Here is a 13018-nt window from a genome sequence, read left to right as displayed (position 1 = left end):
TATACCAAAGGCCAGGAAACACTGCTAAGTAAATACTTCAATTGTGATTACATACAGCAATGATTGCCTGATATCAGATCAATCAGTTTTTAAAAGGCAAATTAATTAAAGGTATGTGACACAAGCACATCAGCATGGAGTTTTCACTCCACTTCCCCTGTCTTCCCCAAAGCAGCAGTGTGAGCAAAGTACCAGCACAGAGCATCTGCTATCTGGCTTGCCTGCCTTGTTCTCATAGCAGCGGACGGCGCAGAACTCCAGACGGGCTGGGACTGAATACTGAGATGCCACAGCCAAGGTCAGGGCCCCCTTTGTGCTACATGCTGTGCACACAGAGACAGACCAGGAGGAAATCAGGCCCTGGCCTAATGAGCTGACAATCTAAGATAGAAGGAAGGAGGGCTAAGTGTTAGAGCTGGTTGGGGATTCAATTTACAGTTGAAAAAAAAAAAAGACTAAAACATTTCAAAGGTCAGAACTGAAATGAAACATTTTGAAATGATTTCATCAGGCACAGTCCAAATGGTTTGTGGCTTCTTGGATTATGAAAGTTTTCAAGATTTCAACTTTTTGCTCCGCTTCAGGATGGGAAAACATTTTGAAAACTCTCACAGGCCAGGAAAATCTGCCCAGCTTTAATAACCACCCCCCTTGGGCAAAAGGGGAACTGAAGCACAGATTGATAAAATGACAGTAAGTCTGGGGCAGAGCAGGGACTGAACCCTGAGTCCTAGGGCCACATTATCTACAAGGCCATCAGCAGGCCCTGTAGTTCTATCCTGTCCCCAGAAGTTCTGGAGCACACAACCAGCAGCAACAATTTGTATCTCAGTTAAAAAAAAAAAAAAAAAAAAAAAGGAGTACTTAGAGATTAACAAATTTATTTGAGCATAAGCTTTCGTGAGCTACAGCCCACTTCATCGGATGCATTCAGTGGAGCTTATGCTCAAATAAATTTGTTAGTCTCTAAGGTGCCACAAGTACTCCTTTTCTTTTTGCGAATACAGACTAACACGGCTGCTACTCTGAAACCTATCTCAGTTCAGTGACACTCCACCTCTGCAGGACGCTGGCCTGCCCCTCCTGTCTCCCAGAGGCACTGCACCCTCAGCTGCTATTCATTTATCAGCATCCTCATAACTGGAGCCTGGCTCCATCAGCCAAGCTAGCAAAAGCTGGCAGGGTCCAAGTGAGTCCCGGCTGATGTGATCACCAGTCATGTCCCTGCTGTCTGGGGGAAAGAGTATCCCTGCCAACGCCTCTCTGTGCAAACAAGATTTTTTCAATGTTGTTGCATCGTGATCCTTGGCGGATTTGCCAGTCCTTGAAGCCCCCCCTGTGACTAACACAATCTGCATGGCTTATAGGTGTAGAACTCCTTGGGACGATTGGGAAGAGAGAGGCTGAGAAGCAAGTTCCATCCGTCCCCAGCACCAGTTGGGAACCCCCAAGATCATTCAAAGCCCTTCATTGTTTCAGGAGCAAAGGCAACCTTGATCACGTGGGTCAGCATTTGCTTCTTAGCCCACTCAGCTTCTGTCGCACAGGTCTTCCCAATGCTGCAGAACTCTGTCAGGGAGCAACAGTTGTGTTGATGGCCGGTCTCTAGAGTACTATAGCAATCCTCTTGTGCACGGGGGGGGGGGGGGGGAGCATTACCTCCCGTATGGGTGGATTTGTGTTCCATGACAACTGTCAGCATTGCACACAGAAAGGCTGTGTCAAAACAACTGGCTGGGTCAACCTCCATTTTTGCTGCCCATCAAGACAGTCACAGCATTGTCCCACAAGTGGCAGAGCTCAGCCTGGCTCAAAAACTGCCCTTTGCACCATCTAGTACAGCAAGGAAGACAGGCACAAGCCTCTTCGCTCCAGAGAGTCATAGGCTCCAAGGCCAGAAGGGACCATTGTGATCATCTAGTCTGGCCTGCTGGATAGCACCAGTCAGAGAAAGCGCCCCCAAACAATCCCTAGCGCAGATCTTTTAGAACAATATCAAATCTTGATTTAAAAATGGTCAGTGATGGAGAATCCACCATGACCCTGGTGAAATTGTTCCAATGGTTAATTACTCACCGCTAAAAATTTACACCTTATTCCAGTCCCAATTTGTTTAGCTTCAACTTCCAGCCATTGGATCGTATTAGGCCTTTTTCTGCCTATTTTTAATTATTTGTTCCCCATGTTGATACTTCTAGGCTGTGATCAAGTCACTCCTTAACTTTCTCTTTGTTAAGATGAATATATTGACCTCTTTGCCTCGGTTTCCTTTCCAGGTAACACCCAAGAGAGCTCTGTGGGCTGGTGCCATGTCTGCCCTGCTCTGTGTTGGGGCATAACAGAGAAGCTGGAGAGTGCTGCTGCATGAAGAGGCAGGAAGGTCTCCATGACACCAAATAGCCACTGTGAGAGGATTTAAGAGAGCCTATAATCCTAGGTGACAGGCAGGGCTCGTCAGCAACCCCCCAGACCTTGTCAGAGGCAGTTGCTGGGGCACTATGGGATAGAATGCCCCACATGTACTCTTAGACACCACCACTGAGCACAGAACCAGAGGTGGATGTGACAACATGGTTGTGAAGGTGACACACACCAAACCAGCTGGGGGGGGGAATTAGCTGGGGGTACCCATAACCGGTTACAAAATCAGGGCAGTAGTCAGAGTGTGAGCAGGACCGTTCAATTCTCTGTTTCCCCATTTGGGGCTAATAGTCTTTGCCAACCTTGCAGGGATGCTGGGAGGGAGGCTCACAAACTTTGGGCCTGCCCCGCACTGAAATCAATGAGAGTCTGGCCAGTGGGCCATGGATCAGGCTCTTAATGTTTGTGAAGCTCTTTCAAAACCTTGCACAGGAAGTTGCTATTTCAATGCAAACGTTGCTGGATTGTTGCAATATTTTATAGCCTACATCAACTCACATGTGGCCAGCAGCATTTGAAGACAAGAACATTTCAGTGTGAAATACCATAAACTGGGGGGGAGGGAGGGAGCTGCAGTAAGGGACAAGAATGCATTTCTCACCTGCAGGATGCAGCACCGCCCTACAGTGACTTTTCCAGCATCCCATACAGTTTGTGCACAAGCAGAAGCGCCGTTAGTCTTGGTACAACTAGATCAGGGATTCTCAAACTTTATTGCACTGCCACCCCCGTCTGACAACAACGATTACTACATGACCCCAGGAGGGGGGAACCAAAGCCTGAGACCGCCCAAGCCCCGCCGCCCCAGGTGTGGGGGCCAAAGCCAAAGCCCAAGGGCTTCAGCCCTAGGTATGGGGCCTGTAACCTGAGCTCAGCCACCCAGGACTGAAGACCTCGGCCCGGTCGATGGGGCTCAGGCTTTGGCCCCAGGCCACAGCAAGTCTAACACCAGCCCTGGTGACCCCATTAAAACGGGGTCACGACTCACTTTGGGGTCCCGACCCACAGTTTGAGAAATGCTGAACTAGATAAAAGGTGCCAGTCTCTAGCCTGACTACAAAGTGCCCAATTTAAATATCAGCCTGATGAGGGCAGGAGGAAAGAGCAGAAAGAAGAGGGGGGGAAATATGGCTTTTTCTTGTATGGTAAGGGCGAGGCAAGAGAGATTTTAAGCTCTATCTAGCCCACCAGTCAGGGAGATTTGTAAGGTGGTCAGATATCCCGGTGGGGAGAGTGGGCTGGATGGAAGATAGATCTGTCCAGAGATAGGGCTCCGTGCTGAAGGCTGAGTCCCTAGAGCAAAGCATTCATTAACAGCTCCCACTGTCCCGAACGCGACACTAAAAATGGCCTGATGTAACACCGCTAAAGGGATTGTAAGCAAACAAAACCCAAGCACTCATTTCTGCTGGACAGTCTGGACAGCCATTTCGGCTCTCCCCTGGGAGAGACACACACAGCTGGAGAAGTGAGGAGGATATTAAGCCCCTGGATAACGGAGTGGATTAATACCAACAAGGTGTGGGCAAGAGGTACAGCTATATCTGACTTTGAGGGAAACAAATAAAATACAGGGATTCTTATTGATCTGCCTGGGGCTTTATAAGCTGTGCCTGTCACACAGTCCCTCCCCGTGCATGGCCTGTGGGCACCTGCACAAAATGCAGCACACACAATTGAACAGATCCCTTCACCCAGCCCTGGAGCTCATAACAATCTTCACATCCACACCCCCATTCCCACCCCACAGGCAGAACCAGCCGGCCCAGTCCCGACCATACTCCTGGAGCAGCAGGTGGCTTCTTGGTGTTCAGGGGCTCGGTCCCACCAGGGAAAGGTTGAAACACAGGGTCATGACAAGTGTGGCCCCTTGGATGTTGGGCGATATACTAGCCGTGGCTGAAGAACACTGTGAGTGCCTCCAGTTCTCCTGTGCAACAGGAAACCTCCAGCCATCCTCAGCCCAATTCTCTATCTAGTCCCACACACGCTGCTTCTGGACACGCTGGCCTCAGTGGAGCGGCCCTGATTTACATTACCTGAGCATGCCCCGCCTACGAGCAAAGGAATTTGGAGTGGGCGAGGGAACACGCCTTGACTCTAGGCCACTGCAGCCAGAGGCCTTACAACCGAATGGTTTTGCAGGCAGACCATGCATTGCTGGCACTGCCCCTGAAATCCTGAATGAATACACAGGGCTGACAGAGGGACTACATCTGGAAAGGATTACCATGCCTGACCTCCTGGGGTGAGAGTGTGTGCATGGAGGTGTTCCTTCAGCTCAGGGATCCAGTGGGGGTCCCTCTTCAGTCTCCCCAGGAAGCAGAGTCACTTCTAGAAGCTCTGTATTTGCAATGGTGACCTAACCATGGACAGTGTATTCTGCCTGTATTGGGTGTATCCAATGGCTCTAGCAATGTACAGCCATTGGAAAGGCCATCTTGCAGGTGGGATATAACCCTGAGAGCCTGACCCCTTGTGGTAATTTAAGATCCTATGCCATGACATTTGGCACAAGAGCAGGGGGTATTAGCTCCAGTGCCAGCCAAATTCCAACTTGGGCAATTACATTCCGCCTCTCTAAACTCCTCTGGCCTTTCAGTTGGATATGGCATTCTGCCTGTCTGTTCCAAATTGTCGCGCAATTTTGCTGTATGCTGTCAAACAGCAGTTGCATTTCACCCCAGAGGTGGCTGCATGTCAGATCTGTACAAAGTGATTTTCTCTATCATTTGTACAAGCAATCAATAAAGTGCTTTGGGATGCCATATGATGAAAGGCACAAGATCATTCTGCTTAACAAAGGTTTCCAATGGAGCAGATGAACCGATGACATGCTGCACTTTCTAAAAGAAATAAAATGATGGGGTATCGTTGTTGCTGGACGCCTGTGACTTTGGCAGTGCCGCATACATATAGGGACTTGCCACGTACATAAAGAAATGACACAGCCTTATGCCATGTAGCTGTACCCTGCTTCCCTATGCCAAGTCCCTGCAGCCATGCTGCCATCTTCATACACAGGCACCTCCAACATTGCCACTCCCTCACAGCTCTCAGCACTGACCCTGCCTCTGTATGTCCAGCCACCCAGCTAGCCGCCCCTCTCTGCGTCTGGCCCTCCATCCAGAAGAGCTGCCCCACACATTTATCTAGCAGTGTCCCCTGTGTCAGCAGGTCACATTCAAAGTAGTGCTCCAGCACTCACACTCACGGAGCAGTTTCTCTGCACACACACCAAGCCTTGCTACATATCATATGAGCTGATGTATACATCATCTTTCACAAATGTTAGGTGCTTTACAGAATTAAAGCCCAATTTCATTAATATAGGAATCACTTCATCCATCATCAACCTGCAGGCACCTCTGGGGCAGAAGGCAGCAATCGCTTCAAAGGCACCAAATTCAGTTCAACAACACTCCATACAAGAAACTAATTAAAAGGTGGTAACTGACTTTTATGCTGAGGGGATATAGGGAGCCAGAAGGTAGTCACCCAAGATGGAATTTGGCCAGGGCAGCAAGGTTAGCATACTTACAAAAACTGCTACAGTATTGGACCTTTACTGGCCACGAGTGATCTGGACCGCAGTCTCATGTTTCAGCCAAAATAGGGCATTGCCAGCAGCTCAGTGCCCCCTAATACCATGCTAAGGCATTGCTCATGACCAACCCACTTGGTCTCCCAGTCCAGCACTGACCATGCCAGATGTTGTTTATCAATGAGATCTCACAAGACCACATGCAGTCCCTGGGGATATGGCCATGGAGAAATAAGCCCTACACACCTCTAGCAACACTACATCTAAGAACACCTGAGTTACCAAACTGGATCAGAACACGGTCCATCTAGTCCAGTATCCCATCTCCAACCGTGGCCAACATCAGATGCTGCACCTCCTACCTCATCCAGCAGCGCTCTCTGTGTATACACCCAGCACAGATCTGTAGACATATCTTGTTCACAAACATAAACACAGCAGTGCCACTACTGGGAACTCCGTCTTAGTCATAGAGTGAGAATTGTAGGATTCTAAAGAACTGGGATCCTCAGGGATAATTTCAGGAGGCAAGGAACTTAAGAAATCCCATTTTCTTAAAATCTCATTGGACTGTCACAATGTAGACCCAGAGCAGGTATAAATACAGGGATTCTTATTGATCTGCCTGGGGCTTTATAAGCTGTGCCTGTCACACAGTCCCTCCCCGTGCATGGCCTGTGGGCTAGGAATAAAAGTCATTTCTGTGCCAAAGGATTAGCTTACCAAGGCAAAGATGGAGAGAGCCCAGACCTGGAACTCAGGAGAGCTGATTTTTGTTCCCACCTCTGCCACTGACCTGCTGGGCGATCCATCTCTCTTTCCCCTCCCTCCCTCTGTCTGTCTTGTCTGTTTAGCATGTGAACTCTTGGGGGCAGGGACTGTCTCTCACTATGTGTTTGTACAGCTCCTAGCACAACAGGGCCCTGAACTTAGCTGGGGCCTCCAGGTACTACTGTAATACACATAACTAATGCACACCCAAACCAGTATGAACTATCTGTAGTCCAGTAGATTAGCAGAGAGGTGTTTGCAGGGAGTGAGAAACTTGCTTTAAAGGCTGACTGAAAAGGAAAAAAGATCCACATTGGCCCAGTTGCCCTACAGAAATATAACAAGGGATGAAATACAGGGCCTGACAGTACAAAGAGTGAAGGGTAAGAGAACCAAGACATTGATATCAAGTGCCAGTGGACTGCTATTATTACCCCTGGCCAAAGGGTTATCAGAAATTTGGAGACAGTTATCAGGCACAAGCAGAAGGTAGATTAGGACACTGCCAACAGTGGGCATGTGGTGAGCTACGACTAACACACACACTGAATTTGTTTACTGCCATTGCGTCCTCCATGTCTTCCCCTCCCTCACCTGTTTTGTCCACCTGGAGTGCTCTACAGGCAATACCTGTAACAAACCAAAGTCACTCCAGTTCCTGCCATTGAAACAGACAACTGTGATGATGGTGACTGAACACTGATAGCAAATCCAGCTGTCCTACAGGCTGTGTTTACACACCCATGTATGAGACACACAGCCACTGTGAAACAGCCTTGCCACCCAGATACAATGATAGCACAGAACACAACTGAACCACTCGCCGGGAGGGTCTGGCGCATTGTGTTATCCTAGCACAATGGCGCTTTAGGAGCCCGGCTGAAAGGTACTATTGCTTATACTTAGCATCTCTGTGGCATCTTCCTTCCAAGGAATGTCAAGTGCATTGTAGATATTAACCACTTGAGAAGAACGATGGTTCAGTGGTTAGGATCTGACCCAGGATGTGGGGAGAAATTCCCTGTTCTGCCGCAGACTTCCTGGTTGACCTTGGGCAGGTCACTTAACCGCTTTATGTCTTAGCTCCCCAGCAGTACAATGGGGATACTAGAACTGCCCTGCTGCAGAGGGGTGTGGTGATAATAAATACCATACAGCTCGTGAACCACCTCAAGATGTACAGATTCAAGAGCACCAGGCTACAAGAGCTAAAGTATTATTAATTCAACTTTAAGATACAGGCAGGTTTTTTTTAACCCCATTCTACAGGTAGGGTAAATGCAGACACAGAGAAGTTAAGTGAATTGCCCACACAGGCACAGTTGGGACTAGAACTCAGGACACCTGATGCCCAGGCCTCTGCTCTGCTTTCTCACTTTCCTGCATATTGACACCAGCATGCTAGTCCCACGAGATCAGGGATCTAGGCTGAGCAGCCTAGTTAATAATCAAGGCCACCAGGAGCTGCTCTGAGCTTGTTACACTATCAACACACAATACAAACAGGATGACATCCCTTGCTATGCTGCACTGGGGGAGGGAGCCAGTTTTCCTCTCCTATTCCCTGTCTCTCCTCTATAGGAAGATCTGTGCCCTCCCCCACCACAACTTCTCCTGCAGGAGGGAGGGGAAGAAAGAGGCCACGCTGAGTCGCTTAATTCCCTCTCCCCTCTGAGAACTTGCATTAAATCTCCGTGGGGATGGCTGAACTTCTTCTAAAACTCAGGAAATTGCATCACTGATTTCACCCTCGTTCATTGGGTCTCCATTCTGGTAAAGAGTGGGGAGCTCCTAACAACCGTCACCCAGTCCTTGCACATGCTGGTCTGTCTGTCTGTTTGGGGGCCAAGATTGCCTTTTGGATCAATTTCCCCACTTGCCCCCATTTCCATCCCGTGGCCACACATCCTGTCCCCACCTCAGGAGGAGACGTGCCACCCTGCATCCCTTCATAATGGCCAGCGCCATGACAACAGCCATTAAAGATGGCCATCTTCCAAGCTCAGTTAGATCTACTGTAGCCACTGGGACAGATGGCACAAGGGAACATGAGCAGCACCTCCTCGAGAGGCGCAGCAGAGGGCGCTCTCCACCTGCCTCATCCTGCTTCCCCAAGCCTTTTGGGACTGACTCCTCCCAGGCCAAGAACCATCAATGCCTCCTGGATTGAACCTTCGAGGTCCCCTTGTGCCATACTCCTGTGAAGAGCAGCCGTGGGGTGCCTGGCATGGAACTAGCAATATCGGCAAAACTGTGCACAGAGATAGAAGAACTACCCAATCTAACCTAGTGGGTCTTCACATTGCCTTCATCACTGGGGTCTCTGAATGCCTGTGTCTAGTGATGTACAGGTGAGTCTGGGAATGGTCTCAAGTCCATCTTGAAGGAAATCCAAAAAGAAAGCGAGACAGTAGACTCTGCACCCCATTTACCAGGGGTTGAGGGACAGGGGAAATCCTGACCTGGAATTACAGCTGGAGGGATACTATTCACTTCACAATTCATCAGAGAAATGTCACCATATTTGGGGGATGAGTTGCTAGACAAACATTGGCTTCATTATTCTCCCACCTAACAGAGTTGGGCAAGGAATGCGCGGGACCATGCTTGAATTTTGCAACATTTTTCAAATCAAATATTCCTGACTCCTTTGTGTCCTGTGTTCTCTCCCGAGACTCCTTTAGTATCGTGTAGATATCTCACCGATACCCTGTGTGCACCTGATGCAAGATTACTTTAGAAGGGGGATCTTTATAAATACCTTAGGCATGAGCCGGCAAAGAACATCATGGCCTGGGACTCTTTTATAAGTGGGGAAACGATATCATGGTGTCAGATGCCATGGAACACTCAGATCTGGAGCCCAGGTAGAACGGAGCACAGTAATGTGCAGCAATTAATATGGAGCTCTCTGAGAGGAAGCCATTTGCATTACGCTGTCTATGTGCCTCCTTGCATAAACATGCCATGTGTCTTAGGTCTGATGGCTCTGCTATCATATCCAACATATTCCAAATGCACCTTGTTCATTCCTTTTCCTCTCAGCTACCAAAAGATATTTTGGGCCAGATCCCCTCCTGGTGTAAATCAGCATCACTTCTTTGTCTTCAGTGAGCTACACCAATTTCCACTAACCAAGGATCTGGCTCATATGTATCTTGCCAGATCTTTAGCTCATGTAAATAGCATTGCACTATTGACAACAGTAGAGTTACACCAGTTTAATCAGCAGAGGATCTGTCCCAATACAGATACAGATATTTACTGTCCTTTATAAAATGACTGCATTTTGCAATCAGGGGATAAAATGTATTGCTAAAAGTCCAATTTTCATTGCAAGAATAATGCTCTTTCACAGCAGAGTTATGGACACTCCAGGTTTGTACATCAGATAGTTTAGAGCAGTGGTTCTCAACCAGGGGTACATGTACCCCTGAGGGTATGCAGAGTCTTCCAGGGGGTACATCAACTCATCTAGATATTTGCGTAGTTTTACAACAGGCTATAGAAAAAGCACTAGCAAAATCAGTACAAACTAAAATTTCATACAATGACTTGTTTATACTGCTCTATACACTCAAATGTAAGTACAAAATTTATATTCCAATTGATTTATTTTATATTATATGGTAAAAATGAGAAAGTCAGCAATTTTTCAGTATGGTGTGCTGTGACACTTTGGTGCTTTTATGTCTGATTTTCATAAGGAAATAGTTTTTAAGTGAGGTGAAACTTGCGGGTATGCAAGACAAATCAGACTCCTGAAAAGGGTACCAGTTGTCTGGAAAGGTTGAGAGCCACTGGTTTAGAGGCAGGTACACAGATTGCAAATGGCCCAAGTGTGAATTAAATAAGACTTTTACCCTACTAGGAAAAAATATGGATAATCAGGGAAAGCAGCAAAAGATGAAGGCAGCAAAAACAAAAAAACAACCCACAAAGAGAGTAGATCTTGAAAAGCAAGAGGGATCTGGAGTCTTTGTCTTTGGGTGGGTTTCTCCTGCCCTCTAGCTCTGATCTGAACAGATGTGCTTGATGCAGGAAGGGTGATTAACAAGCCGAATCCTTAGTCCAATTTGGGCTTAAAAATGTAATAGGGAGAGAGGGAGGGAGGGTGTGGGGGGAGAGGAGTATTAGAGAGATTTGGGTGTCTAAGAAGGTTAAATCCCCACAAATAGCATTCACCCTGCGGTAGTTCTAAAGCAGCAAAATTCCCTTTATTTAAACACTTGGGCTTAAAAATATATATATATAAAAGAAGATTTTGGAGAAATTAAGCTAAAATTTGTCCAGTTGTTTCCATGTCCGTCTGTACCGGTGCCTGCTTATGGAATGTCATGCCTGTCTTTCCATGACAGGTTTCAGAGTAGCAGCCGTCTTAGTCTGTATTCGCAAAAAGAAAAGGAGGACTTGTGGCACCTTAGAGACTAACAAATTTATTTGAGCTCACGAAAGCTTATGCTCAAATAAATTTGTTAGTCTCTAAGGTGCCACAAGTCCTCCTTTTCTTTTTGCCTTTCCAGGATCACCCTCTGTTTTCCTTTTTCTCTCCATTTCCACCAACCTCATCATGGGCTGTACCCCCAAGCAGCCAGTCTGTCTGTGAGGCCAAATGGTTCCCCTTCTGATGAAACCCAGAATGAGAGGCATGAGAGTGGTAACCGGGGGCTCCCCAAGATGACATCGTATGTGATCTGGGCAATTGAGTTCCTCTGAGCTGATCCCAGGAGGGGAGGCCAAAGCAGCCATGTCCTGGTTTTCCCTAACCCTAAACCGTAGCAAAGCAGCTGCAGGGACAGGTTGGGATTCGATTAGGAGAAATATTAAGTTAGAAAGGGATTTATTTCTAACAAAAAACAGCTTGGGAGGATTGTTAGGACCCTGGTGTGCTCCTGAGAGCAGGGCTCTTAATCCTAAACCCCTTGGCAAGCGCTGGCAGGGAGTTTCCGGAGCAAGGTCTCCTGTGCAAGGGGGAGCTTTCTCCACAGCCTGGTGTGAGCTGTCAGAAAACACGCAGGCCACTGCCACTTGGCCCGCACAACACAAAGGAGACGGCTGCACTTACTTGAAGAAGTCTTCCTTACAGTAGACGCTCCCAGCTCTGGAGAAGCACCTGTCCGCCAGCTGCATCTGGCAGTCTGCGCACTTGAGGCAGGAGCTGTGCCAGTGCCTGTCGAGGACTTTCAGGATGAATTTATCCAGGATGTGCTGGTTGCAGCCGGCGCACTGGGGAATCTCTGACGAGGTAGCAGTTGGGGGAGAGGGGAGAGAGAGGAGAAGAGCAGGGTCAGTGAGGACAGCCCCATTTGGGGAAAGGAAAAGGTGCGAGAGAGCCTCAGAGGCCTGTATCTCCCTGCTCCATGGGAACAGAGGGAGCCAGACACCGAGTTAGAGGTTAGCGTTCAGGGAGCTGGTGTCCCAGTCCCTTCAGGGTGCAAACACTGCGTGCTCACCCAGCCCCCTGCTCTCCCATCGCTCCAGCTCTACACACGCCTGTGCTGAACAGTGTTACACCTCAGCAGTGCCTCGAGACCCCAGCCGAGATGGGGGCCCCACCGTGCTAGGCTCTGCACAGATATAGCAGGAGACATCCCTTCAGTGGCTTCTGCTCCCCTTCCTTGTCCAGGCTGTTCTCCTCTCCACCCCCTCGAGGCCCTGAGTAGCTTCACCCTGCCTCGCCTCAGTTCCCATGTCTTCCTGCCCCCTCTCCATAGTCTCTCCCCTTTCTTCCCCCCCCACTCTTGACTTCCAGCCTACTCTCACGCTGCCCTCCCCGTCTTTGGAGCAGCTTCCCGTACACCAACTGCCCCTTTCCTTCCTCAAAGCACCCCTTAAAACTCCCTGCCTTCAGCCTCCCCGGACCAGCCTTGCTGACCACATCCCCCTGCCACCCCCGGAGACAGCACAGTCACCAAAAGGCTTGCTTCGTACCGGACTTGCACCTCTAGGCTCTAATGTCTTTGGGGCGGGGCCTCTATTGCTTTTGCCCAGTGCCAGGGATACCTGTGGCACAAGATGAACAAGGCTGCCCACTCTCATCCTCGGTGGGGAGTGGGCATGCCGCAAGTTTCCCCTCCCAGAGGTCCCGTCAGGGGTCCTCCTCCCAGGCCCATCCCAATGGAAGAGTCTGGGCTGTAATCCTGTGGCTCTCCAGGGCAGCGCTGGTGGCATAGAACTGCTCTGCAGAAGCACTTTGCTGTGCTCTGCCACCCATTGGCATCAGAGCCATGGCAGGAGCCAGGCGCTCCCCAATGCCTTCTTGCTCCTTGGGGTGCGGGGGGC

At 49.0% G+C, this 13018-nt stretch overlaps 1 protein-coding gene across 1 annotated transcript in view; it reads right to left on the bottom strand.

Annotated features, from left to right (window-relative positions):
• Positions 1–13018, bottom strand: part of LHX4 (LIM homeobox 4) — a 58162-nt gene that overhangs the window by 22482 nt on the left and 22662 nt on the right. Inside the window, exon 2 of the mRNA XM_038413783.2 lies at positions 11802–11973. Within this exon, the coding sequence (XP_038269711.1) occupies positions 11802–11973 (172 nt within the window). The remainder of the gene's footprint in view (positions 1–11801; positions 11974–13018) is intronic.

The sequence above is a fragment of the Dermochelys coriacea genome, chromosome 8 (assembly GCF_009764565.3).
Source record: "Dermochelys coriacea isolate rDerCor1 chromosome 8, rDerCor1.pri.v4, whole genome shotgun sequence".
Lineage (NCBI taxonomy): Eukaryota > Metazoa > Chordata > Testudines > Dermochelyidae > Dermochelys > Dermochelys coriacea.
Note: the sequence above shows the minus strand (reverse complement) of the source record. Positions and strands in the feature narration are given on the sequence as shown.